This window comes from Mollisia scopiformis (assembly GCF_001500285.1).
Source record: "Mollisia scopiformis unplaced genomic scaffold LY89scaffold_11, whole genome shotgun sequence".
NCBI lineage: Eukaryota > Fungi > Ascomycota > Leotiomycetes > Helotiales > Mollisiaceae > Mollisia > Mollisia scopiformis.
In genome coordinates this window covers 497,532-523,215 of record NW_017263591.1, presented here as the reverse complement: position 1 = coordinate 523,215, position 25,684 = coordinate 497,532, and the positions used below count along the sequence as shown (strand labels likewise).

Genomic DNA, 25,684 nt, shown 5'->3' with positions numbered 1-25,684 from the left:
TTCATGATTGCGAGTACTATCATAGCATAAGATCATATTGATCATTGATTACTCACTTTACCCAAGCCTTGGCATGCAGCAACTTCAAAGTGTTCTCGGGTCACGCTGTTTGCAAAGAAGATACCTCGATTTGATCTTCGACTCTGCTGCCGAACGAGATATGCGTGGGGCAGAAAATCCGTCCGAGCCATGGTGCTACATGATGTCCCAACGATATATGAAGGTAGCACAAAAGGCTTACAATGCTCTCGAATGAGATCAGATGTGTCTCTCAGTATCCAGAGTTTATCCGAATCTCGCCCCGCATGTGTTACTAACATCAACGGCCAAGACGTACCCATGAAACACCCACTTGTCGATCGATGCTACGATGACAAGATAAGATCATCCAGTGAGATCATTGATCTTTGCATGACACGCCGATTTTCTGATAGAAAACACAAGTCGCACCGGGGAAAAGGCAACGGATTCGAACGAGTTTCAAAATCAGCTCTCGTGATATATTACCATAGGAAGTATCTAGAGTGATTATTTGCTGCAGTCAGTAGCAGTGATCTCACATGCTGTTTCTCCAACTATGGATCTGGAAAGAAAGAGGATAAGCAGGATCTGAAATAGGGGGTGTCTGTGCGGCTCGGCTCCAGCAGCCAATAATTTTGACTTAAGCTCCAGCTAAATTCTCACTCTGCGTCAACCAGAGCTAAGAGTTCTTTGGCTCTAGCCTCGTAAGCAGACTTGAACAGCATTTCTTAAATGTTGTTCAGAATGAAATTTTATTTTCCTGTTCTTAGCTTAAGCATCGGCTCCTAGAGTACGAGTGTGATCAATGAGAGTACTGCCAAGTGGGAAGATAGCTTAGAAATTAGCTTTTGCTTGCAGCCGGAATTCTGTCAAGAAGTTCAAAGATGAATCGTTCACTTGAAGTTGCCTGGGCGCTCGTTGCCTTTCCTCTGATTATCTTCTTCTTTAATTATATATCCAAGAGATGGCGCCGGTACCTCCTGGCCTCCTCGAGAGGCTGCAAGCCAGCCCCTCGTCATAAGCAAAAGGGTCCATTTGGGTTGGACTTCTTCATCAAATCCATGAAAGCATCCCTTGATCATCGCCGCATGGAATTTACGCGCGACCTTTTCAACAAGTACGATCGGACTTGGCAAGTTACGAACTTCGGGAAAGAATTTATTTTCACAATTGATCCTATGAATATCCAGTGGGTTATGGTACACGACTTCGAAAGCTGGGGGTTGGAACCGCTGAGGCTCCCTGCCGTGGCACCGTACATGGGTCCTGGAGTCTTCACTACTGACGGCCAGTTTTGGGCGCATGCGCGAGCCCAAGTAAAGCCCATCTTGGGTAAAGCGCAGTTTAGCGATCTGAGCAGATTGGAATATCATTTCCAGAACTTTTTACCATTATTACCAAGAGATGGTAGTGCGGTAGATGTACAACCGCTTCTTGAGCGCCTGGTATGCGATTGAGCAATGTTCCAAATGCACGCTAATACCTGTAGGGTACGGACATTGTGACCGAGTTTATATTGGGAGAATCAGTGGGAACACTTACGGAGAACTCGTCAGTGGACCACAAGAAGTTTCTAGGAGCTCTATCAGACGCAGATGCTGGCGTTGGAAAGCGATTCCTGCTCGGAAAACTACGCTTCTTTCTTAGAGACAAGAACTTCGATAAAGCTTGCCAGATAGCGCATAAGTATGTCGACGAACGCATCGATGCCTACTTCAATACTGTGGCTACTAGGAAATCTTCTTCGCAGGAACCTCAGCCACTCGTTCTCTTGAACGAATTGGCGAAAGAAACAGATGACAGGAAACTCATTCGTTCACAAATTCTGAACATCTTGCAAGCTGCCGAAGATGGCGCTGCTATCATCATCAGCAATACGCTTTTTCTGTTGTCTCGACATCCAGACGTGCAAAGGACTCTCCGAGAGGAGATTTCCACTATAAATGCGCAAATCCCAACGTTTGAGGTGCTCAAGAGCATGAAATATCTCCGGAAAGTCATCAACGAAAGTATGTGCCACTCAATCGCTTCAGACGATGCAATCGCTAACGCTGTTAGGTCTGCGTGTTTTACCACTTGCACCCAACAATAGTAGAGTGGCATTGAAAGACACCATTCTACCACGAGGAGGAGGACCGCATGGTAAAGACCCGGTTTTTGTGGAGAAAGGAATGATCTATGGCACAAATTCTTACATACTTCACCGAGATAAAGAGACTTGGGGTGAAGATGCAGACGATTTCAAACCAGAGAGATGGGAGACTCAAAGACATGGATGGCATTATCAAGCATTCGGAGGGTAAGACCACGTGACCTCATCATCACCTTGGCTTTGCTGACTATCTCGCTTTTGCAGCGGTCCCAGGACATGTCCTGGTCAGGGTTTAGTTCTAACCCAGATCTCTTATACTTTGATAAGACTTTTTCAAGAATTTAAGGCCATCGAGAGCAGAGACGAGAGACCTTGGTTGGAGAGTATCAAGTTGACAATGTGTAATGGAAATGGCGTTATCCTGAGTCTACGATGATGATACCCGAGAAAGAATCGTTCAAGTTCAAGGGGCAATGGTTCTGGAGATAAAAGGGTATATTAAGTAGAATGAACATTGAATTTCGGCTCAGACGTGCACAATGGAAATTATATCCTAAGGATGTTAGGAGTGTCTTTTCTCTTTGCTTTTTCAGTGTCTTTCCAACAACTTAAGTGCTGTAATCACAACCCTCGATCTCACAGTTCATATTCAACTTTGGCTGAAACAACAAATTTGTGATTCAATTTGAAAGTGTTTCTCGAGCAACCGAAAAGAGAGCGAACCAGCGCAAAGAAGTCACCAAGCCAGCCACCTCAACCCCTTTCCACAAGTCACCTCGACCCATGATTTTTGACCAGCTCTAGTAGCTGAGTCGGAGCACTCTTTTATGAGCTTACTGCACCAGCCCAGAAAGGAAAGAAGCAGCGTCTGGTGCATCGACACCATAAGTCAAATGTGCGGCCGTAATAACCAGACTGTCATCACAAACCAAATCGCCAACCGCACAGTAGACCTTAGTCTGGCTGGTGGGATAATTTGGGATCCTACCACCATCCTGCGCGTTACGTGTAAAGCCGAAGAGAACGACACCTTTGACTTGAGACATGATAGCAGCAGGGAGGGCTTGGATAGATCCATCCATGACTGCCGTTCCTTGACTAAGTACCAGGATGGTTAGCACTACTGTTTAAAGAGCTAGAAAACGGGAAATAATCCACGAACCTGTATCCACCAGCTACAATCTTGGTGTCTGGGCACTTGGAATTTGCCAAGTCGAAGAGAGTGGTCGCTGCTCCAATATCGGTGGGACTGGTGTTCTGAGGCAAGAAGTTGTCTGCCAACGTAGCATCATATGGCGATCCGACGCCCTGGCAAGCAACAACATCTGCACCAAGGGTAGTCTTCAAGTCAGAGCATACTTGGGGGCCAACGATTGTTCCCTAATTCGGTCAATTCTGGAGATATTTTCAAGTGGTATGAGACGTGGCTTACCATGTTACCAGATTCAGTGGAACCACGAGCGAAGATGAAAGTCACCGCTTTGCAAGCTCCGTTCACCAACTCATCAGACTCATCAGTTTGGCGTGCTTCCAATCGGTTGGGGACCGGCGTTGCTGCGACGGTGCAGATGAAAGCAGCAATAGCCAACGACTGGAACTTCATTTTGGAGTTTTTGAAAAGGCGGAGAGCTGATGGTTATTGAAAATGAGGGAGGGATCTTCTGAAGCAACAAGCTGAAAGGGCAGTGTCTCTGTCTGGTGAAGAATTCCATAATGCTTGAGATACTGCAAGTTCTTATAGAAAATCCTGAGTTGTGAGGGCCGAGGTGAAAGAATTACCTTTTCCTTGTATTCTTTCAAATCCCCGAAGGATCTTTTTACTTGAAACCTTTCCTCATGCCAATGTTACCTTCGACATGCCTCCTGACAATTTCTTCAGCTCATGTTTGGTGCGAAAAAGAAGCCCTCGAGCTGACGATAATGTAAGCCTCGGCCTCTTGGCTAGCAAGTTGTCAACTGATATAAAACTAGTACATCCTGGGAGAATATCATGCACCCCGCAATTCACCCCACAGCAGTATCTCCTGTTGGTACCACAACTCGAGATTTAATTTACTTCTTTCGCTCAAGTATGCATTGTTCTTCACCAATCTCGGCGAATGTCAATACTATCATTTCAAGATACCTCGGAGGTTCAGAAATATTGTTTGGTAAAAGTTAGTGCGTTCTGCACTGCTTTCAAAATATGCTTAAATATCGCACGAATCAAATATGAATGCAAGATCCGGAGAGGAGAGAAATATTTTGATCATGAAGACAGTTGTAAGAGGGACAGTCTTTCGGATTATTATGCGCTTCTTAAGAAGGGAACGGGTCAAAACCTTAGTCCAAGCGAACCTGAAGATTAAGTTGCCTGAACTGAGTTCATGGGTCTAAGGCAGTCGCCTGAGGCCCAAAATGATACCCTAGAACCCCCACGTCGGGAGGTTGCCTGCAGCCGCGCGCTACACACCACCTGCATGAAAGGGAAAACAACCCTGTTTCCAAGATTCATAGTGAAACATCAGGCTGCCTCCTTCACTCTGACAAACGTTGGCTGAATCTTTGTCTCTTCGATCATTGCAATGAAAGCATACCTAAGTACGCTCGTCAGAGCTTGACTAAAGAGCAATATATTTCTTTAAATCTGCGTCCAATACCAGCATCTACAAAAGTCTTCCAGGATAATTATTTGTCGCCTAGGGCTCGCATTGTTTCGAGTGTATGGCGCTACGATCTGCTTGGACTTGGCCTATTCAACAGGTGAAGGATGGGGCTAAGGCGCCCGCATTTGTTGCGATTGCGAGCAGGTAATTCCGCTGGGTGGGCTTGAGCATTGTGGGTCGTGTACTGATAAATAAACAGTGAGTCGGCAGATACTCAAGAATCCTTAAAAGAAGAAAAAGATGATCAGAACGATCGGACGCCTTCGACTCGTCTCAGCAAGCTTGCAACCGCTCTTCGACTAGGATCCGTGTATCTACTTCTTCAAGAAATTGGAGGAGCTCAACATATCGAAGAAAAGAAGATCGCTATAATCGCTAGCCTACGCTCTGCCTCTCTTGTTTCAATCCTACATATCGTTCCGACTTCTGCTTCAATCATACTCATAATTTTCAACTTGAAGGGTTATTATATAGGAAGCGAACTTCAAGGGCCAATAGGAGAGGATGGACTCAGGTTTTTGGGTTTGCAATTTGCTGCAAAAATGCTTGAGCTGCTGGCTATGGCCTCACTCTCCGTTATCCTGTTTGCCATACTACGTGCCCAGCTAATCTGGTATTCCTTACCTTTCGGAACTCTAACAGCTGGGTTTGATTTTACCAACTTATCTTTGCTCTGGTCGAAAGAGTTTTTTGCTACCTGCAGATCTACACACTTTTCATCTCCCAAAATCAAAGCATTTCTGATTGGAACCATTGTTACTTTTACCATGCTTGGTGCTACCATTGGGCCATCAGCAGCTACGGCATCCAGACCTGTTCTCCAAGCTTGGCCGGCCGGAGGTACGGAGTTCTGGCTCAACGCAACATCTCAAGATCTCTGGCCGCTGGCCCTGAATAATATGGAATTGTCAGGTTTGCCATGTGACTCATCGACAAGTCATTCGTGCTTCTCGCTCAATTACAATGTCCTCGCTGATGGCCAACTATCTTTGTGGCCGACTACCTCATTCGGCTCGGCTGACAATAACAGCCTCCCAAATGTGATCCCAGAAAAAGCGCTCATTGCCGGACGACATTCGATGCGAACCATGGCGACGAGGTTCAGAGGACCGTTCATATATCACCCTGAGTTGACCATCGCGACAGTACCATCAGCTGCAATTTCCGACGCTCTCTCTCAGATCTCAAGATACTGGTTCATGGCAAATCAACACCAGTGTCTCGCGGGAAATGCTGGATACTGTTTTTACCAAGATATTGTTCACACTATTGTTACTACACAGCCTATCATCTACGTTCAATGCGCCGCGAGCAGTATAAATGCTACAGTGCAGTTTCCGCGGCTGGATCAAGGCAGTGGAAACTATCCTCTGATCAGCTTTACGAACACCACAATTGGGTCTCAACCATGGTTTGATCTAGCTACTGGCAATGGTACAAATCCAAGTTTATCTTGGCTAAATCTACCAGAGGAAGATTTTGGGCGAACCTCTATCGGTGCAGTGGTTGCGCTCCCTGGAACATATTCCCCAGAAATACCAGGTCAAGTTTTAGCTTGCACAGTTGATGCACGATGGGCAAATGCCACTACCACGATATCATTCTTAGGCGGTCCTATGATAACTTCTGGAGAACCGGATAACTGGTTCCAGGGTGGACAATCTGCGCTCAATTCTAGTGGCCTCCCATTATGGCCCCAAGTCAAAATCGCTCCTGCGTGGGCAGATGCAATCAACCCAGTCATTGCACAACCTTCGACGTCAGTCTTTGCTATGCTTTGCAATAGTGTCGGTCGCCTGAACAGCATCCCCATAGCGGAACTTTCTCTGAACGCAGTCGAGGCCGTCCTTGCTGTTATGGTCACGGATGGACTATCTCGGACCAGCAGCGACGCCACAATACTGGGATCTCTGAAAGGTATTCACGATTCATATCCCAATGAAGAGTGGATGGCAGAGTTTCTGCCCAAAAGATCAGTTTTCGGGAAGGGTGGTTCGGCCTTTGATTACGTTTACCAACTTGGCGACCACTCCACCAAGTTCGAAGCCACATCTACGGTGCTAGGCTACGGCTACGGGATCACCACTGCGACAGTCTTGTCAACTATCGTTCTGTTGATTTACAGCTTGATTGCGGTGATCTACGTTATATACTCAATTATCTTTACAAAGACGACATCGAGTTCTTGGGAGTCGATCATGGAAATGGTAGCATTGGCTGCAAATTCCCAACCATCTAATGCTCTCCATAATAGTGGTGCGGGGATTGGCAGTTTGACAACATTGAAGCAGGAAGTAGCAATTCGTGTGATTGATGATAGATTGCAGATGGCATTTAAGGATATAACGAGCGAGAACCGGGTGGAGTCGAATGTGAAGTACGGGTGATGTGAATGTCTTACTGGAGAATCTTATAAGACTATTGAAGTTGAAACACATTATTAGACATCAATAGAAAATAATTGCGCAAGAAAACTTTGTGTACAAATCAACAGACTTCCAATGGAGTGTGATTCAGGTGTTCACCACGTGATGTCTTCCCGCCCTCCTTTTCTCACTGATACCGAACCTTGTCTCGCCTAGCTTGTTTCCCATCAACGTCATCGAGCATGTCCGATCTTCTCGCGGTATAGCATCAACATTACCTCTTTGAGATATCACCAAACATTCAATCAGATCCAACATTCACGATGCCATCCGAAATCCACTCCCGTCTCATCACCGCAAACCACATCCTACACCACCACGGCGTCCTCGATGGCTATGGTGGAGTCTCCGTTCGCTCCATAGGAAATCCCAATAATTTCTTCCTCGCCGACGAATGCCCACCCGCCATGGTATCCTCCATGGACGACATCACCGAATTCCGTGTCGACGACGGCGCACCCACAAATCCAGACATCAAGCTTGGGTGGTCGGAACGTTATATCCATTCCGAGCTCTACAAGCGCTTTCCTTCTATAGAAGGAATCGTTCATAGCCGCTCTCCGGACGTAATTCCATATACTGTGAATGGGGTTCCACTCAAGCCTGTTACTCATACGGCTGGATTCTTGGGTTTGTATACTCCGGTATGGGATATCAACTCTACGCACTCGGTTTTGTCTTCTGGTACGATGCATGATATGCATATTCGAGACAACACTATTGGAGCTTCGTTCGCTGCTACCTTTAGCAAGTCTTCTTCTACTGCTGGTGCTATTTACAACAAAGCGAGTTCGCTGGTGATGGGATCTTCGCCACAAGGAGCTTTGATTCCGGATCATACGGTGGTTCTGATGCGTGGCCATGGGATGACGGTCATAGGTGCAAGTCTTGAAGAAGCTGTCTTTAAAGCGATTTATGCTCAGGATTCTGCGAAAGCTCAGACGACGGCTTTACTGACGAGCGTGGCATCCTCTGGTGGAAAGGTTGAGGGAAAGGTGGATGTCGAGGGAGGTGGAAACATCAAAGGAGGAAAAGTGAAAATGAATGGTGAAACACAGTTCTTGAGTAAAGAAGAAAGTGTGGAGACTTGGAAGGTGATCAAGAAGAGTGTTCCGAGATTATGGAAAGGCTGGGAATGGGAAGTCGATCACTTGCCAATGTATATCAACAAGGAAAGGGCGTAGGAATAGCGGTAAATGGAGGGATTCTGTAAAATTCTTACGATTGCAAATTTCACATAATTGGAATACCTTTTGGGCACGGAAGAGATGGAGAGGTCAGAATCACTGAAGCTCCCTTTGTTGAAGCCTGCGCTCGTTGCGGAGATGGTGAGGCCAGCTTGAAAACGCTGCACGTTTAGTGAGACTCGCTAGAGTTAGGGGGCTCGCTTAGGGACTTTAGGGGCTGACCTTTCAATCTTTGAGTAACTCAGCGATAGCCACTTTGCGAATTGAAACCAGATGTTTCATAGATCATAAAAGAACTCGTTTCTACCTTTCGATATCAACCAAACAGAAAGAGCATCCTCACAATACAAGTCATCCATGAATATCCATCGCACCATGCGATTGCAGAGCTCAAGAATGGGGAGTTTACACGTTTCAGCTCTGCTGACTAATATTACAGTATCACCTCACTGATCGTCTCTTTCAACGTCAATCGTTTCGTACCCATCACCAATCAGAGAATGTGCACTTCCCGTCTTACTTGATTTCATCTTTCAGCTTGTCCTCAATCGAAGCCGAATACATATAAGAGAAGCTTGACAAATTTACTCTCCAAGCCCGACGGTTCACAGAATTACCCCGCACCTCATACAAAGACAGGTGCTTGGGCTCCAACCAAACATTCAACACCAGAAAGCCGCATCAAACCCTATCCAAAGCCACAATATCATCCCGCAAAAATGTTTCGAGGCTTCGACGACGTCCCCGGATCCCTACCCCCAGATGAAATCCCAGCAGACATCGACCTAGCCAGCATCCCTTTCCCCCACTTCGCTGAAAACGCACTCAACAACCTCTTATCAGCCACCGTCTCCTCCTCCGCCCTATGGCGAGACCACCTCTCCCTGACTGGCCAAGTCCGTACATTCTACAACGGCGAGAGAATCAAAGAACAATGGTCCCACTACAGCCAACAACGCTCTCCCACCAACTTCAAAGCCACGGAAGCGAGTATTTCCAGACCAACACCTGATTCGTCTTGGGTTGATGTGTTGTTCACGTTCGTCACTGAACAAGAAGGAGGCTTAATTGGAAATTGTTCCGGGATTATAAGTTTCCTCCCCAGCTCCTCGTCAGAGACAGGATGGGAAGTCTGGATGCTACGAACCATCCTCGAGAATTTCGAAGGACATGGACATCCTGATGATCCATCTCCCATCTTCTCCTCCCCCTCAAGTACCGAGAACGCCAAAACCTCCGTCCTAATCATCGGCGCCGGCCAATCTGGGCTCAGTCTCGCGGGTCGACTAGGAGCTCTGAACATTCCATATATTCTGCTTGAAAAGGCATCCTCAATCGGCTATTCCTGGACCGGAAAATACGATACCGTTCGCCAGCACACGATACGGGAAATGAATAACCTGCCATTTGACCGCACGTATAAAGCTTCCGACCCGACCTTATTACCAGCGAAGATAGTAGCAGAAGGGTTTCAAAACTACGTCAAGAAATACCGTATCAATATCTGGCTTGATGCCCAGGTTGAGCAATGCGAGCAGAAGACTGGGGGAGTAGGGTGGGAAGTTAGGGTGAGAAGGGGAGGAGAGGTAGTTGAGGTTGAGGCGAGACATATGGCTCTTTCAACGGGAACGGGAGTTTCTGTTCCAAATCCTCCAACGATCGAGAATGCAGACGCTTTTCAAGGGACGATTTTGGATATTGGGAGTTTTAAGGAGAGTTCGCGGTGGAAAGGCAAGAAGGGGATTGTGGTTGGATCTGCGACTGGGGCGCATGATGGTTTGTTTGCTCAACTTCTTTTCCTCTGTCTCCATATATGTGGCTATCAGAGTGCTTCGCAAGTAACAGTGCTAACTTCAAAATCTCCAACAGTCGCCCAAGACATGCTAGACAACGCCCTCTCCTCAATAACCATGATCCAGCGCTCCCCCACGCCCGTCTTTCCCGTTGAATGGGTAGTGGCCGGTCAAGAAGGCAAGTTGAGTTTTCCAACCCATCCCGAGCCAACTACAGAGGGTTTAGAAAAATCCTCTTTTGAGAGTGGGAAGGGGGCGCCCTGACTATTGACCCTCTAGTTGTGCTAGTCAAACTCCCAATCCACAACAACGCTAACCCCTCCCAGGAATATTCAACCTCTCCACTCCCCCCGAAAAAGCAGACCGCCAAGACGGCACCATGCCTCTCAAAATATCCCGCGAAGTCATGAGAGTAGCAGCATCATTCATCGACCCCGCGCGCTTCGACGCCTTAGAGCGCGTCGGATTTCGCGTTGACCGCTCAATCGTAATCTCCCCCCTTCCTTCCTTCCTTTCTTTCCTCTCCCATCTCCCGGTCCCACCCATCTCCCTCTCTATCCTTTCCACGAGAACAACTACTAACTCCCCCCAAGGTCCTCAACGACTGGATCATCCTCCGCGGCGGCGGCTACTACATCGACATCGGCACCTCCTCTCTCATCGCCGCGGGCGCCATCGCCGTCCGCTCCGGAGACCCCATAAAACGATTCCTCCCCCACGGCCTCGAATTCGCATCCGGTGACGTCGTGGAAGCAGATATCGTCGTCTTCGCTACGGGGTATCAGAAGGATCCTAGGAAGCAGGCTGCTACTGTTGTTGGGGCGGAAGTCGCGGGGGAGATGAGGTTGCCGAGGGGCTTGGATGAGGAGGGGGAGTTGGAGAGGTATTTGTTGCCTGTTGGTGAGTAGAACCTTCTTTTGAGAGAGTGAGAGGGGATGGTAGAGCTGATGGGTGCGTGTAGGGAAGGGACTTTGGCTGTTGAGGGGAGCGGTAAATGCTGCGAGGTGGAACTCGAGGTTTGTGGCGTTGCAGATACAGGCTGAGATTATGGGGAAACCGTTTTCTGATTGTCGGTGGGGTGAAGATGTGAAGTCTGGGAAGCTTTGAGAATGTTGTTGGCTTGGGACGAATGAGGTGGATTCGAGAAGGCGTGATATTAAGTTTTTTTTGTAGCTTTCAATGCGGTGTCAGTCCCATTGAGACGACTATCCAGTCTCCCTCATTGCGCTACCCATTTGCACGATTTGAGTCATCATCGAAAGTAAAAAGAGTTCATCCGTGCTATCTTAAATGTATCAACACAAGCCTACGGCCGTCCTCTCTCTAGATGCATATCTGACTGTTCCGATGAACCATTATATACTACACAGCCTTAAGAATCACGAGTATCATCTAACCGAACAGAACGGCGTAAACAAGAAACCCTCCGCTAAACATCTCTAATGAATCTAATTGTACACGTAGAGTCATGCCACTTGACTTACTCAATGTTTTGCGCATACCAGAACCATCTACTAATCCACAATAAGACATCACGCCATGCTAATGTCCGAGGGAATTAAAACACATGCGCAAGGAACGATTGACGAGGCTCGAAATGTCTTGCCTCGTTCCGAAAGTCTGCAATAAACAATAAACAAGGCTCGAAATGTCTCGCCTCCTCGTCCTCAAAAATCTGCCTTGGCGTCACCTATATCAACACCGAAAGAAAGAGGAAACGTCCTTTCCTCGACTGCTTGATCACACCTGCAAATACCGGTAGAAAACCATGGCAAGCTTCGGAGGCGGTGTCTTCGCTATGAACGGATGCCCTTCCTCTTCATCTGTGCAGTGGTCCCGAGCAGGCACCATCGTGTTCAGCGCTTTTGGCAGCAGCGCCGTTTTCCTGGTCCTCTTCGGAATCTGCGCCATCAGCTGCTACGAAGCGCTCGAATCGTCGAGTTTCAGTAGACGAACACGCGTCTTGATGAGTCTTGCGTGCCCGTTGGGGTTTCTTTGGGATAAGTGCGGCGTTAAGGAGGGGATAGAGTGGTATGAGGGGCTGCGATTGAGAGAGCTTGAAAGGCTCTGATGGGAAGGCTGAAGGGTCAGGGAGGTTGGATTGGGAAGTGAGCTGTCGAGAATGTTGCAATTACAGGAAGGACGGTGTAGTTCCCACTGAAGCAGAGCGAATTGGATAGGTAGGGAAGGACGGGAGATATACTCATCACGTGCCACTTGGCCTACGACCTCGATCATCAGCGAGCATCGAGACCGTCAAGTCTAGACCATCAATCAAGAAGCTTCCTCCCAAGCCTAAGATCCCAAAGATCGAAACTTCCCGATCCCGGACTCCCGGTTCCATTCCCATGGGTTCCTCCACACAAACTCACATGGTGAGACGCGTACACATCTCCATTCTCGCGAAAAGAATTTTCCTTTGCTCTCCACAAAGGATCGATCCAGAACGCATGCATAGAAGATTGATCCGATCCGATGCAAAAATTCGGATTTCCCCACCAGCAACTGAGCCCAGCGGCAACCGAAAGGAAGAAGGCTGAGGTAGGTGGTGGTGGTGGGCCAGGCTGTCAGATACACACACACACGCAGTGTCAAACATCACCAATTGGAACAGAACCGAACCGCGAATCTTTGATCCTAGGGCTGAACAGATTTTGGGGGGTTGTCCGCCACGTGGAATTTCCCTTGACGTGAAAAGCTGGGAAACGAGAGCGAAAACATCGTAATACTGCAGTCGAAATTAACAAGGGGAGCCGAGGACAAGAGAAAGGAAGAATATCGCATTAAAATTCAAACCAGAATAACTCGGAAACAGCGGCAAAGAGAAAGAAAGAAAGGAAGAAAAAGATATCAATGCCTTGATTGAGGTATTTGCTACCCAGATGTGTAAGAAATGTATACAGGAAGTCGGTGAACGGATTATGTACGTGTACATGTGAGAGCCCACGGAAAACAGGTTAATACAAGCAGATAGAAGATGGGGTGATTATCAGTGCATCTGCAGGTTTGCGGCATTGAAGTGAGGGGTCCACACCAACCACCACCAGTGCACCACGAGCTGCTAGCTGGAGAGGTTGGGTATTGTAGGGTATCGGCGAAACGATGTGTTCCCCTCATTCATTGATCGCTCCCGTTTGTCAGTCATTGTTGCATCCGAACGGCCTTACCCAGATGTCTTTTCGGACCGTGGGTGAGTGAGGCTTGATGTGGCCGTGCAAGACCAAGACCGCCAAGATGCGCTGTCATAAGATACAGTAATTTTTTTTACGAGATGTTGGCGTCGCTGGTGACGTTATTCTCTCGTCAAAGAAAAAAAGGATCGATATCTTTTCTTGACGTCATAATATTTCATCTTCGGTTTCATTATTATGGATGGAAGTTTTCTGTTGGGAAAGGAGGTGATGGATGGGGATTGTGAGAATGGGATTGTGATGAAGGAAGCGGAGGGAAAGGAAGGGCGAACTTTGGTAGCGAGGGCGTCAATGCTAGGGACGAAACTGGGAAATATGTGATAGGACGTTGCTGTTATTGCATGAAAGGTGGATGGACGACAGGACTTGTGGAGAAGGCTAGGTGAGGGGGAAAGAAAGATAAGGAATTCGAGGGATGGCGATAAGAGAGTTTGACGGCGCTTGCAAGAATTGATTTCTCTCTCGATTTCTGATGAAAGTTGTTGTGAGCTTGTCGATGAGTCCCGTGGTACTGTACGGCTTCACCTGTACCTTTTGGGATGTTCCTGGACATGCTTATTTTGCCGCGACGAGCTTCCACGCCTTGAATTGGCTGACAGGAACACGGACATCCCGAAAAGGGGAATTCTGGTTGCGCCACTTTCACGAGGTTCAGCAAGCATCACGATGGGGATAAAGGCCCGAAGATGCGTTTCTAGTGCCGGGGCCAGCATTGGTCGAAGGACTGTCGAATACTACGTAGTCAGCGCATATCCGCCAACAATTGTAGGGATAGGGACCAAGGGAGGGATGGACTAGGAGCTTTCTCCACTGGATTGCAGCAGTAGCAGATTGACTTCTGACCCCACTTCACCTTGTTGTCTGTCGCCAAAGAGCCGCCAGAACACCACCATCAGGAGGACGAGGACGCGATCTTGGTCGCTGCTCGCTGCACCTTGTCTTGGGGAACACCCGGCTGGGACCATTACCAAGCCGCCGAGAAATCCAGTTTAGAAAAACTCTTGGAACAATAATAATCTGCTCCCGCTGGCTCCCTCTTCTTCCAGCGACCGAGTCTTGGAAGATACCCAGCTCAAACACTCTATATTCCAGGATGATATCGCTGAACATCCTGAATCTGAACAACTCGTCCGGGCATGGTGTAGGTAGGTATGATGACCCGCTGTAACCGTGATGTTTGATACAGTAGAGAGAGCGTGCTGGCACGTTGTTCCACAAATGATATGTTCATGACATCCACTCTACACGGAACCCCTCAAACGCTCCCAAATCATGGAACCCGGACCAGGAAAGTGATTGACTTGCCCTGTGTCGACACTTACGTCAATGAGGGAACCAGCACCATCAAACCTCTGAATAAAACACTCGTCCGTCGCAGCGCCGCTGTTCCAATCATTAATCTCACGCTTGCAGTTATTCCCAATATTTGTTGTGATTACAGTACTTCGAGACATTGGGCTGCACGCCTGGTCGACTTTATTGAATCCACGTTGCCGGCCAGAGAGGCGATTCGACTCCTCGTTCAGCCTGCGCTGGCCTGCGCTGACTGCAGACCGCCCCCAGGCCAGGAGCAACGTCCGAGAAGAGGTTGGAGTGGGGAAAAGTGAGGCTTGAGCACACTTGAAGCAAGCATCAAGATACGCATACATTCTGCAGTGAGCTGCAGGAGCTGATAAAGGGCCTTGCCCTTCCGCGCGATCTGGACACGCTCTCGACCGGCTGTTGGTTGCTTGTGCAGTTAGTGTTGTGGGAAAGTCCTACAGTAAATGTGAGACCCTTTTCCTGCGCATTTGCTTTTAAACTTTTTGACCTTTCCACCTCTCCCACCCGTGCTGGCTGGCGCGGCGGCGGTCTTACTTTTTATATTATATTGAAGTCGCATCAGCTCCATAATAATAATAATCTTGAGAAGTTTCCGAGACGGCACATACACACACCACTGCTGCTCCAAGTTGATAGTACCGGCCTGGCCGCATCGTCTCGAGAAAGTCGAAAGTCAAAATCGAGAGCTCGCCCACTTCTGAGAGTGAGGGAGTGAGAGCTTGTGCTTCAAGCTTCGAGCTCCTTTCCTGCAGCGGCACGAGGCTACGGCAAACTCAAAACTCAATCCTCCCTCCTCCCTCCTCCCTCCTCTATCCCCATTCCCCTCTCCAGCTTGTCCGGGATCTGCTGGTACGATAGTGTTTCCATTACCCATCCATTTCTTGGACAGACCGACCGGCGTGCGATTTCGTGCATGTTGCATTATCTTTCGTTCGTGTGGCGTGTTGCTCTAAGTTTCCATGCTCGCCTGTTGGCGGTTTTGCTGGCGCCATTGTTTTCCTCGTTTTTTCGTAATGCCCGACGCTGAGACCATTCCATGCTGACTTTGTTTAGATCAGCGCGCTAACGCCAAACCACGCTTCTAGCGACAGAGGCGACTGACTGCAACTGGCGAACGAAGGGCAGACGAGTGAGAATCCGAGAAAATCATCGACCATCCTCTTCACTTCTCCACCTTTCCTCCCCCCCCCCCCCCCCGGTCGCGCGACGTATTTGCAGTGTGCTCACATCCATCCGCTCGGCAACACGAACTGCTCTTCAGCTCCTGATTATTCACTCCTTTGGATATATTTCTTCCTCCTCACTCCCGCTCAATTGATCGCAGCACACACCCCGTACCCTCCCTTTCCACACATTTCCAGCGGCAGATCAACAAAGGGTGCATTGCATACAATACACTACGGACGCTCTACCAAAATCACGCATCCTATCGTCGAGCTACTGAGTTTAGCCAAGCTTCACCTTCCTCTAGTCTCCGCCTCACAGGAAGAATACCCATACAGCGATCTAGTGCTTCACGATAACAAGAAATCCTCGACCAGCTTCCCCCACCAATAAAATAACTCAGACTCGTCACCGTGGACGCATCCGGGCCTTAATATCTCCAGCATGATGGCCGACATCCCTCACAGGAAGCCGATGCCAGTGGGCTATCAAGGTCCTCAACCTTCAAACCTTTATTCACACAGTCGGACCCGCACGACTTCTTCAAATACATTCCCGGCCCCCATCTATCCGCCACAACCTCAACAACTCTATCCAAGCAACATGCAGGTCCAATCCTACACCTCGCGACGAACTCCTTCGACGGCAACCTTCTCCACCGCCAGCAGTGGCAATGGCCCTGTCCCTTTTCGACAAAGCTCACAAGATCTGCGACGTTCAATATCTTCACGATCGGGCGGCCTCTCGCAACCTACGGGCTATGTAGCCCTGATGCGGAAACAGAAAGCGACTGTATGGTGTGATCGAGCCCAACATGAAGACCCACGATTATTAGCACAACAGAAGGCTGCAAAGGTGCGAGCGACAATGGAAGTGATCGGTGGCCCAACAGCAAGTGGTACACGGATATCCTCAAGCAGCTCAGGCAATTTGGCAGGTAGTAACAGGGTCACTGCGAAGATCAGACATCATGGCAAAGCAGGATTAGTTGGCTACAGTCCTGGAGATCTCGTTGGGGGTGTTGGAGGCGTGCCCATGCGATTGAGTGCTAGTGAAGTAGAGGGAGGAGACAGCGACGATGATGCGGATAGTGGCAATATGCCACACACCGGACCCTACCACCGCCGGACGGGCAGCGGAAGGAGTAGTGTTGGCAGTGGTGGCAGAAGGGGTCTCACATATTCACGACAATCGGGTGCTAGTTCGATTCACGGCAGATGGAGCTCTGGAAATACACCACCCAGTGAGAGACAAGACTCAATGGAGGATGTCCCTGAAGCGGGAGAGACTCCCGTTCCTGGTACTCACGGCCAGTCAAAGGACTACTTCACTGCAGATGGAGGAGCCGATGGCACTCGAAGTGTGGGAAGTGGCAGTAGTGGAGAAAGAGCCGATAACGTCGCTGAATTGGGAACGAATGACGCTGCAAGACTCGCTGCCAACAGTCTCATGAAGGCTACCATCACTCGAGAAAAAAGTGTAAAGAATCCAGAGGAGTTGCGAAGAAGAGGCAGTGTGGACGAGAGGACAATGACGATGAGTGCTGGCCGTTTATACATTGCCAACCCAGATGCGGACAGCGATTAAGGAGCTCGAGGAGGATATACCAAAGAAAGACAGACAGGGCGGTCGGAACAGTACAAGCATTTCAAGGCGTTTGGGGCGATCAGGATATCGGTTTTCTGGAATGGCATGGCAGGTCCACACAACCTGATGCATTTTACCTTTGGTTTTACGGCGGATTGCTTGAATAGCCCAAGAGAGGCCTATTGCCCTCACTCGTTTTAGCGACCATTGCATAGGTACATGAAGCCTTCAGGGGCACCAACCACCGTTTGAGTAATGAGAAAGAAGTATACGGCTTCAACAATTGAATACCACCATACATTGACCACTTAACTTACATTGCGTGAGCGTGAACTTTCTTCTTCAAAAGTGATACAAATCAATAAATGTTTTGTTCGATTTATACGAGGCTAATAATAAACTCCGTCTCGATTTGATGAGTCCCGAGACCCTTGATCTTGGAGCTCGCTCGCCCCTTCCCTTCTTTCCGGCACTTGCCGTCCAGACACGAAACCACTTCCCATGCACAACGAACGCGTTCCTTCGCGTCTCTTCAACACACCACACAACGAAAGAACACAACAACCACATCCTTGACGAGGGGGCTTGAATAAACAAACGATTGTGATAGCTCAATTCGACGGTTCTCCAATCTCATGGTCGACGTCTTTGTTGGTTGATTGAATGATTGATTGATGGAATCGAACACGATGTCGCCAGAACCTTCATCCCCGAGATCCTCGCCATTGAAGAGGGGACATGATGTTTTTGACGGAGGAGCATCACAAATTCCCTCCCAACTACCGGAACTGGAGAAACCGTTTACCGTCCCAGAAGATTTCCTCGAGACACTGGAGAGAGAGCGAGAGCCTACGATGAATGAATCGGAATCATTGCCTACGCCGCCTGTGAGCGTGGGGACGGGAACCAAGAGAGAGGCTAGTCCGACGAGAAGTTCGACGGGTGAGTTGACTGATGCTGGACCGGATACGCCGTCATATGGGGGGGCTTCACCTCCGCCGAGTACATCGACTCCCTCGGCATTCGCGGCACTGAATGGCTCTGCTCCGCCGCCGGCGAAGAAACAGAAGCTTACGTTCCAGGAGGCGGAGTTGAAGAGGATTAATAAGGAGATTAAGGATAGGGAGAGAGCTGAGGAGAAGGCGAAGAAGGATGCTGAGCGGCAGGCGCTAGTGGAGGAGAAGGCGAGGAAGACGGCTGAGAGGGAAGCGGAGAAGAAGAGGAAGGAGGTTGAGAAGGAGGAAAAACGGGTTGCGCTGGAAGAGAAGCGTGTTGCACAGGAAGCTGAAAAGGCTGCTAAAGAGGAGAAGCGGAAGAAGAAAGAGGAAGAGAAGCAAAAGGCAGACGAGGAAAAGCGGAAGAAGGAACGGAGTCAGATGAAGCTTAACAACTTCTTCGCCATACCAGCACAACCTCGGCCACGATCAACAAGCACAGAGAGTAGAGGCAGGAGTTCTATGAGTCCAGCTCCACAGAGCTCTATTGCTAGTCTACTTACTGCCTCTGCTCCGAGTCCTTCGAAGCTTACACCAAGCAAACCACAGCTCTCGGCTTATAAGAAGCTATTCCCTGATTTCTTCGTACAAACCGGAGTTACACTGGCACCTGCGAATCGATTTGAAAGAGATGAAGAGGCTACAGAGGCTATACAAGCCACTATCGATAGCTACATACTTGGAGACCGCAGTCCAGACCGACAACGATCGTTCGATGCAACCGACCTATTCCACCTTTCCCATGATGACATGGCACTTCGAGGGAGATACCATATGCCGGTTCGAGAGATTATGACCGAGTTCTACTCTGGCAAAGCTTCACGACCAATTGATCTCACAACAGATTCACAAAACTCGCAGATCAAGAGGACGACAGATATATTGAAAGCAGTGCCTATGAAGTTTTTGCACTTTCAAGAAGATGTCAGACCACCGTATAGAGGTACATACACCGCTAGACCTGTCAATGGGATGGCGAAGTTGGCGAGGAATCCGTTGAGGCGCGATCTTCCTGAGACGAATTACGATTATGACAGCGAGGCTGAATGGATTGAGGATGAAGATGCAGAAGATCTGAAGAGCGAGGGAGAGGAGGAGGACGAAGTAGACGAAGATGAGGACATGGAAGGATTCCTCGACGATGACGGTGATGATACTTCGAATTCAAGGCGTTTGGTCCTGCAAGGTGATCTAGAACCCATATCAACCGGTCTATGTTGGGAGGATAGGACGAAGAGAACCACAAATGTCAAGATGGTCGCTTATAGGATGGAAATGATCCTAGGTATGTTGCCTCTTTCTCTCGTCTCGAAGTTTACTAATTCTCTGCAGATCCAACCATCAAGTCAATCGATCCGTTCTCCACTAGTTACTGGGATCCACCACAAATTACCTCGATGGATCCACCTCGCATACCTCTTAATAGCATGAGGAACACATCTCTAAACTTCAACGGACAACCTATCACCAAACTTGTCGGATCCTTCTTCAGCACCGCATCCGACGTCCTCAAATCCTCCCTCTTGCCGGCGAATGTGCCACAACCAGCTCAAGCTCGGACGAATTCGAAGGGCAAGACTAAAGACGGCAAGCCACAAGATCTGCTTCCGCCAGATAAGATGGAAGCCTTCAGACGGGAAATACAAGATGGCTGCGAACTGACCAAAGTCGGCATGTTAGAAGTCCTGAAAACCAAATTCCGAGGCCACACAGCTGCTTGTATAAAGGCTACTCTCGACGCAGTTGCTAAGAGAGCACCCGGAAAGAACGCAAAATGGGTCTTGTTAGAAAATGTGGAGTCGACGGCGTGAGCTTGAGTATTGTTGACTAGGGCGGATTTCTGTAGCAAGGCGTTTTTGGGAGCCAAGCGAAGAAAGAAAATATTGCTGTTCGCGAAGGGAGAGGAAAGGAATAAGTGTTCAATATCGCTTGGGCTGTTTGCTGCTAGATGAGATAGGGCTGTGATTCGGGTATCATAGATTAAAACGTGCTGTGTGGTGTATTACTTCGTTCTTGTGTGGTTGTGACTGTGGAAAAGAGATTATTTTGCTATTATTGTGAAAGCATGTTCCGTTTTGAATCTAGTGAAGGCTTCGAGATGTATTCCGTGGTCGACGATGATCCCACCCCCCGGACAAGGCTCAGGGGGGAAATATATTGTGCATTCCGGTTGGATTATAGCATAGCACAGTACAGCATAACAAAGGTAGCCATAGTACAACCTCCTCCTCGTACAGCAAGTCTCCCATTCCAGCATCTACGTAGTTCGAGGGTATCGCCTTTCGGATTGGGCTTGGGAGCTAGCTTTTATTTATTTATTTATTTATTTATTTATTTATTTATTTATTTATTTATTTATTTGTTTATTTATTCCATTCTCTCTCAATTTCACGTACAGGCAGATCTTGAATACCTAGTTTTTAGGTCAGTCCACGTCCGTTACTTGAGAATTAGTTTCTAGGTTTAGATATATAATCGTTATTTACACCGGCGGCAGTACTGTACCTAAGGGATCTTTAACGCGGTACGGAAGTTGGTCTGTTTACCCGTGAAACATACATAATTACGGTGGAAGCAAAGTTTGGTGGCGGAGAGTTCTAGACAGACCCAAAAAGATCAGGTATGGATGGGAGGATGCGTGGAAAGTATGGCCTGACAAACGAAGCGCCTCCAGTCCCCGTGTGCATCAACGCAAATACACTTTTCCGCGTTGATAAATCAGGGTCTGCTCAAACTCTACGGGCAGGGCTTAATTACTTCTTTAAGGTTCGGGATGCGGGGTAGCGGTGCCGTGTTGGGTTTCTGCAGGGTGGTGGGCCTGGTAGTGGTGGAAGTTTATATTTAGGATTCGGATGGGATGGGATGTTAGGGAGGGGGTGAAAGTTTGGGGATGGATGGATTCCGATGGTTAGGGGTAGGTGGGGAAAGGGGAGGGGTTAATTTCACATGTTTTTTTTTTGTGTCCGATTTTAATTTATTGATACACACGTCAAAAATCATAGGCAGTATTGCATCGACTGAAGACTTTACAGGACAAATAAGAAATTCTACGGTGCAGAACCCAAGGATCTTTCACTCTCCATCAATCTTCGTCTTCGCTGGTCTCCTGAAGAGTCTATAGATACGAGAAGCCTGTCATATTAGCAGCTCTGAAGCATAGCTAGGTACGAAGCAGGTTGTTCGAAGCTTATATATCTCAGAAGTAAGACGACACTAAATGAATGCAGGTGAAGCGTGTATAGGAGTAAGAGCATGGGGCACGTCATGTCAGCACTATTTCACGGAACATTTCTGAAGAGGGGCTAAGCGAGATGTTGGGGGTGTCACTTCATGGCTGTAATGCAACGACCGCAACTTCAGCCGCATGTTCGGCTCCTGCTTCTGAAAATGCACTGTACTGAGTCATCAAAATATAGTTACCAATCAATCTTTAAATTTGTCTGAACCACAGCAGATTCTAAAGTCATCCTAATGTTGCCTTGAAAGTATTGTCAAATGTGGGAGAAGTGGTTATTGGCGAGTGTTTGCATGCTTTGTATGTCTTGACTTTCGAAGGCGGCCATATTATCTTTGAGATTTTGGACGTTGTTTTAGAACAGGGCTAAACAAGACTCTTAGGGTCCCAAAGTGAAAGGTAATGCACTCAAATACGTATATATCTAGTTTCTAATCAATTATCTTGTAGGAAGTCCGGTAAGGCTTCATAAAGCGAACATCGATATTGCACCGCTTCAACGCCCGACTTGTAGCACCACGCCATGAACAACATGCAAGTGACACGTTTTACTGCCCTTTTCAAACCTATCTGCAAGCCACTCGCTTTGCGTCTCACAATGTGACTTTTCTGGAACTACCTCTGTTTACAATGCTGAGTTGAAATACTAAGTGCTTTGCTTTACTTCGATGATTGCACTTATATCATTGAAACCATCTCAATCTTCAAACTATATCTCCAATAGAAGACTACAGTATGCTCGAAATTGCAGGTCTCGTCGTTGCCGTTGTGAGCGCGATATTCGCAGCCACAGGCCACGGATCAATCCTCGGACGGCTTTGGCACGCGTTGAAGTCAAGATTTGGACACATGTGTCGATCAATCAGTAAGTCGGCTTTTCAGATGCTTTCAAAGATATGATTGTTAACATAAATGGCAGATTTCCTTCACGGTCTGGGTCATCAACGATTGAGCAACGACCTTCACCATATGTTCAATTCTGATATTGGGTTGAGAAGCGCGGTGCAACAACACTACGTTGGCAACGTTTACGTCCAAAACCCTCGAATCGCCGACGGGTACGATCAGTACGATGAGTATGACGAATATTGATCTGGTGGAACGCCAAGAAGAGGAGGTTCTGGAAAGTGTGATGGTTTGTGTCAGATATGGGGGTTAATCGCCTGGTGAATATAGACTGGTTGGGCTTTCTTGGCTGAGTGTATCTCAAGAGATGTAATTCAACCAATGGGATGTGTATCAGTGTCAACATGACTTCGCATCTGCAGTGTACTGCGGCATTTTGGGACTTACTTTTTGTTTTCCGGGCGAGAGTCGCGTTCCCATGCGCATATGCATCTCCGTCCTCGAGGCACGGCACGAGAGATAGCGCTTAGAAGCCACGAATGCTATCCAGTGAGGGGTAAAGACTTAATCAAGAAGAATAGCCATTCGCCAGGCCCTGATGTTTAACATATACCCCACGGCTACTTACCGGCACGTTCCATCCGTACTGCAGCCGTGCGCTCATTTATCTTCCAGTCTTCTGAGTACAGCAGGTTCATGTTACGCAAGGCTGGCCGCCTCACTTTCGTAGCATCCAGCCTCGTTTGCTGCTTTTAAAAATCCTTTTTAGACACCTTCACCCTCGCGTGAAGTACACCGTAATATGTAGCTGAAAAAAGGTCTGCTCCCCTCCTTCATCACTTCTTTTGAGATCTCCCAGCGGTTTCCCCAATCCATCGATCATATCTCCAATCCTACTCTCTTTAAAATCATTCTTAGCGACCCACCCACCCAATCTACTACAGCAATGCCTCTTAATTGGGATGTCGTACACCAACGTAATGGCTCAAACGCCATGAATACTTACGGGAACTCGGATGGAGGAGTAGTATCATACCAGGCACCAGGGGGTAAAAAGCTCGCAGTTGAGTTCACGGCCACAAACAAGCATGCGTCTTTCAGCTTCAAAGGTCCCGATGGCAGTCCAACTACGTTCTTTGCTGTACAGATTGCGGCACAGATGGCGACGCCGAAATGTAAAGCCCCAAAACAGATCCATGGAACAGGCACTAAAGAACGTTAGGAATTTCGACGGCTTTTTACTCTTCTGGTGATGGGTGTGTAGGAGACAGGTATAGGAGCTGGGTTGGAGGGTAGGCACTTGCATTGGCACTTGCATTGGCACTCAAGTTGTGGTGTTGGCTCTTGATGCACCGGAAAGGAAGAAATCCAATTCAACTTCCTTACACATAATGCAAATGCTCCCAAGACCACATCACATTCAAAATTCCTTGCATGTAAACCTCGTAACTCATCAATAACCAAAACAGATCACACTCTCCTTCAATCAAACCTCCAAAAGCTTCCACGCATGTTCATCCTAATCTCAACTGCATGCATTTCGGCATACGACTTAAACATGTCGAAAGACGGACCCCATGGTCGACCTGTGAAAGTCGCCACCCCTCCATCTGCCACTAGTTCCTAGAATTCAGTACTTGATTAAGAAGTAGTGGAAGAGAACTTTACTTCTCGCTTCACAACAGAAGTCGTCATACTTGCTGTGGATGTTGAGGATTTCTTGCACTTTGTGGACAAACTGTCGCCACCAGCTTCGAAGACCCATTGTGGGTTCGTTAGATGTAGAGATGAGGTTCCAAGTCGATCAGTGAGTGACAAGGGTATAGCTGTTTGTTCGGCTAGCAATGAGAGCGATGGATTGTTGTCATAACAAGAATTGAAGACTGAGGTCTGAGATGAAGATAGAACGAGGCTCTGCTATGACAACTAACATCTTGAAGCGGCATGAGTCCCACGCATTAGTTTTTAGTTCGTGATACGCCATGACTCATTGAAGTCCGTTTTGTTTCATGAATGCATATGCGACAATCCCATTTCAGAAATGTTGGTTAACCAAGCCGTCCTTGGGGCATTAGCGCGCCCGACTTTGGTGAAGACTATGAAGCCACAAGGCTCTGAGATCGTGTCATCAGACTCGTACAGCTATCTCTAGCCAATTGCCGAAGATACCGTAGGCAATAGGCAGAATTGGAGAGATTTCATCAACGCAATGAGGCCCGGCCATCAGCTTTCCCTCCTTCGGGCACGTAAAAACCCGCCAAACCTCATTCTACCAACTTGCCAACTCAAGATTTCAAACATGCCTCAACTCGTCCGAGTCGAGAATTTCGCACCCGTGAAGAGGAGTGCTGAGAACCGAGCCGACCAAGTGATTTACCAAAGCAAGAATTCCAAAGACAAAACTTCTTTCGTTGCATATTCGTCGCCCGACAGTCCTCATGCCGCCCAACTGGCTCAAATTGCACTAGCAGTTCAACAATCGGACAAACAAGAAAAACGCCGTGCTGCTCCGAGAAGAGGATTTCTCTCTGCTCCGATTTCTTATTTTCAGAAGCAGATCGGAATCGTCCCGGCGCCTGAACAACCTCGACGGCTACTTGCCAGCGGAGACACATACCAAGCAACAACACAAACAGCATACTCTTATCAAGAGGTTGAAGAAACTGACGAGGACTGGGATTCCACAGCATCCACTCAAGTACCAGAAACTCAGCAGCAATTCCCAAGCCAAGATGACGACTATGAAACACCTGCCACCGCCGCTCCAGTCGTCACCACCTTGACATACGCTCAACAACCGAAAGTCACCCGGCTGCACACCGAAGACAGGATATCGTATGCAGTTCGAGGTGCTAACGGAAAGCTTTACGTGTCGGCTCCCACGGGAAGCAGTGAAGCGCAAATGTTTGACGAAGTTGCGAGACTTGGTTCTGAGGAACCACAGAAGCAGCAAAAGGTTCGTATCTTTCCTTGACCTTCGCTGAATAGATTCCAATGTTGAGAATTATAGGAGCGTCGATTAGTCGCTGATCGTCGTAGGCACAGAGAGCGCAGTCGAAGATCGTCTCGATGATTTGAGGGGCGTGCTTGTTTTGGTAGTTGTGCTGGATTGACCATTTATTCTGTCACTAGTCAATAAAGTTCGCATTACTCTGTCGTTGATCTTTCTTCGTAGCAAA

The 25,684-nt window shown here is 48.1% G+C and overlaps 9 protein-coding genes across 9 annotated transcripts; 8 read left to right on the top strand and 1 right to left on the bottom strand.

Annotated features, from left to right (window-relative positions):
• The first annotated feature begins 805 nt into the window (after positions 1-805).
• On the top strand, positions 806-2,585 carry LY89DRAFT_684487 (n-alkane-inducible cytochrome P450). Its single transcript, XM_018214893.1, has 4 exons — positions 806-1,466; positions 1,511-2,030; positions 2,080-2,320; positions 2,378-2,585. Exons 1-4 carry the CDS (start codon positions 906-908, stop codon positions 2,547-2,549), a joined length of 1,494 nt encoding a protein of 497 aa, XP_018071792.1. The 5' UTR covers positions 806-905; the 3' UTR covers positions 2,550-2,585.
• A 361-nt stretch (positions 2,586-2,946) lies between these two features.
• On the bottom strand, positions 2,947-3,716 carry LY89DRAFT_733287 (cutinase; the record flags this gene model as incomplete). The annotated part of the gene is made up of 3 exons (XM_018219782.1): positions 2,947-3,211; positions 3,276-3,493; positions 3,546-3,716. 3 exons carry the CDS (start codon positions 3,714-3,716, stop codon positions 2,947-2,949), a joined length of 654 nt encoding a protein of 217 aa, XP_018071791.1.
• Positions 3,717-4,633: 917 nt separating this feature from the next.
• Positions 4,634-7,229, top strand: LY89DRAFT_684485 (uncharacterized protein). Its single transcript, XM_018214892.1, has 2 exons — positions 4,634-4,902; positions 4,958-7,229. Exons 1-2 carry the CDS (start codon positions 4,817-4,819, stop codon positions 7,143-7,145), a joined length of 2,274 nt encoding a protein of 757 aa, XP_018071790.1. The 5' UTR covers positions 4,634-4,816; the 3' UTR covers positions 7,146-7,229.
• Positions 7,230-7,370: 141 nt separating this feature from the next.
• LY89DRAFT_684484 (uncharacterized protein) lies at positions 7,371-8,387 on the top strand. The gene has a single exon (XM_018214891.1). The coding sequence runs from the start codon at positions 7,448-7,450 to the stop codon at positions 8,366-8,368; it is 921 nt and encodes a 306-aa protein (XP_018071789.1). The 5' UTR covers positions 7,371-7,447; the 3' UTR covers positions 8,369-8,387.
• Positions 8,388-8,657: 270 nt separating this feature from the next.
• On the top strand, positions 8,658-11,476 carry LY89DRAFT_684481 (FAD/NAD(P)-binding domain-containing protein). The gene is made up of 5 exons (XM_018214890.1): positions 8,658-10,147; positions 10,241-10,342; positions 10,491-10,651; positions 10,758-11,064; positions 11,126-11,476. Exons 1-5 carry the CDS (start codon positions 9,091-9,093, stop codon positions 11,269-11,271), a joined length of 1,773 nt encoding a protein of 590 aa, XP_018071788.1. The 5' UTR covers positions 8,658-9,090; the 3' UTR covers positions 11,272-11,476.
• A 4,383-nt stretch (positions 11,477-15,859) lies between these two features.
• LY89DRAFT_781637 (uncharacterized protein) lies at positions 15,860-17,737 on the top strand. Its single transcript, XM_018222499.1, has one exon. It carries the CDS (start codon positions 16,287-16,289, stop codon positions 17,427-17,429), a length of 1,143 nt encoding a protein of 380 aa, XP_018071787.1. The 5' UTR covers positions 15,860-16,286; the 3' UTR covers positions 17,430-17,737.
• Positions 17,738-18,283: 546 nt separating this feature from the next.
• Positions 18,284-20,235, top strand: LY89DRAFT_696862 (uncharacterized protein; the record flags this gene model as incomplete). Its single annotated transcript, XM_018216865.1, has 2 exons — positions 18,284-19,709; positions 19,757-20,235. The coding sequence occupies 2 exons, from the start codon at positions 18,284-18,286 to the stop codon at positions 20,233-20,235; spliced, it is 1,905 nt and encodes a 634-aa protein (XP_018071786.1).
• Positions 20,236-22,394: 2,159 nt separating this feature from the next.
• LY89DRAFT_781635 (uncharacterized protein) lies at positions 22,395-22,840 on the top strand (the record flags this gene model as incomplete). The annotated part of the gene is made up of 2 exons (XM_018222498.1): positions 22,395-22,524; positions 22,579-22,840. The coding sequence occupies 2 exons, from the start codon at positions 22,395-22,397 to the stop codon at positions 22,749-22,751; spliced, it is 303 nt and encodes a 100-aa protein (XP_018071785.1). The 3' UTR covers positions 22,752-22,840.
• Positions 22,841-24,789: 1,949 nt separating this feature from the next.
• Positions 24,790-25,660, top strand: LY89DRAFT_781634 (uncharacterized protein). The gene is made up of 2 exons (XM_018222497.1): positions 24,790-25,461; positions 25,516-25,660. Exons 1-2 carry the CDS (start codon positions 24,805-24,807, stop codon positions 25,576-25,578), a joined length of 720 nt encoding a protein of 239 aa, XP_018071784.1. The 5' UTR covers positions 24,790-24,804; the 3' UTR covers positions 25,579-25,660.
• Positions 25,661-25,684: the final 24 nt, after the last annotated feature.

Coding starts and splice junctions, on each gene's coding strand:
- LY89DRAFT_684487 (XM_018214893.1), top strand. CDS start 906: ATGAATCGTTCACTTGAAGTTGCCTGGGCGCTCGTTGCCTTTCCTCTG. Junction 1,467..1,510: donor AACCGCTTCTTGAGCGCCTG/GTATGCGATTGA, acceptor TAATACCTGTAG/GGTACGGACATTGTGACCGA. Junction 2,321..2,377: donor CATTATCAAGCATTCGGAGG/GTAAGACCACGT, acceptor TCGCTTTTGCAG/CGGTCCCAGGACATGTCCTG.
- LY89DRAFT_684485 (XM_018214892.1), top strand. CDS start 4,817: ATGGCGCTACGATCTGCTTGGACTTGGCCTATTCAACAGGTGAAGGAT. Junction 4,903..4,957: donor TTTGTTGCGATTGCGAGCAG/GTAATTCCGCTG, acceptor ATAAATAAACAG/TGAGTCGGCAGATACTCAAG.
- LY89DRAFT_684484 (XM_018214891.1), top strand. CDS start 7,448: ATGCCATCCGAAATCCACTCCCGTCTCATCACCGCAAACCACATCCTA.
- LY89DRAFT_684481 (XM_018214890.1), top strand. CDS start 9,091: ATGTTTCGAGGCTTCGACGACGTCCCCGGATCCCTACCCCCAGATGAA. Junction 10,148..10,240: donor TGCGACTGGGGCGCATGATG/GTTTGTTTGCTC, acceptor AATCTCCAACAG/TCGCCCAAGACATGCTAGAC. Junction 10,343..10,490: donor GGTAGTGGCCGGTCAAGAAG/GCAAGTTGAGTT, acceptor AACCCCTCCCAG/GAATATTCAACCTCTCCACT.
- LY89DRAFT_781637 (XM_018222499.1), top strand. CDS start 16,287: ATGATGGCCGACATCCCTCACAGGAAGCCGATGCCAGTGGGCTATCAA.
- LY89DRAFT_781634 (XM_018222497.1), top strand. CDS start 24,805: ATGCCTCAACTCGTCCGAGTCGAGAATTTCGCACCCGTGAAGAGGAGT. Junction 25,462..25,515: donor AACCACAGAAGCAGCAAAAG/GTTCGTATCTTT, acceptor TGAGAATTATAG/GAGCGTCGATTAGTCGCTGA.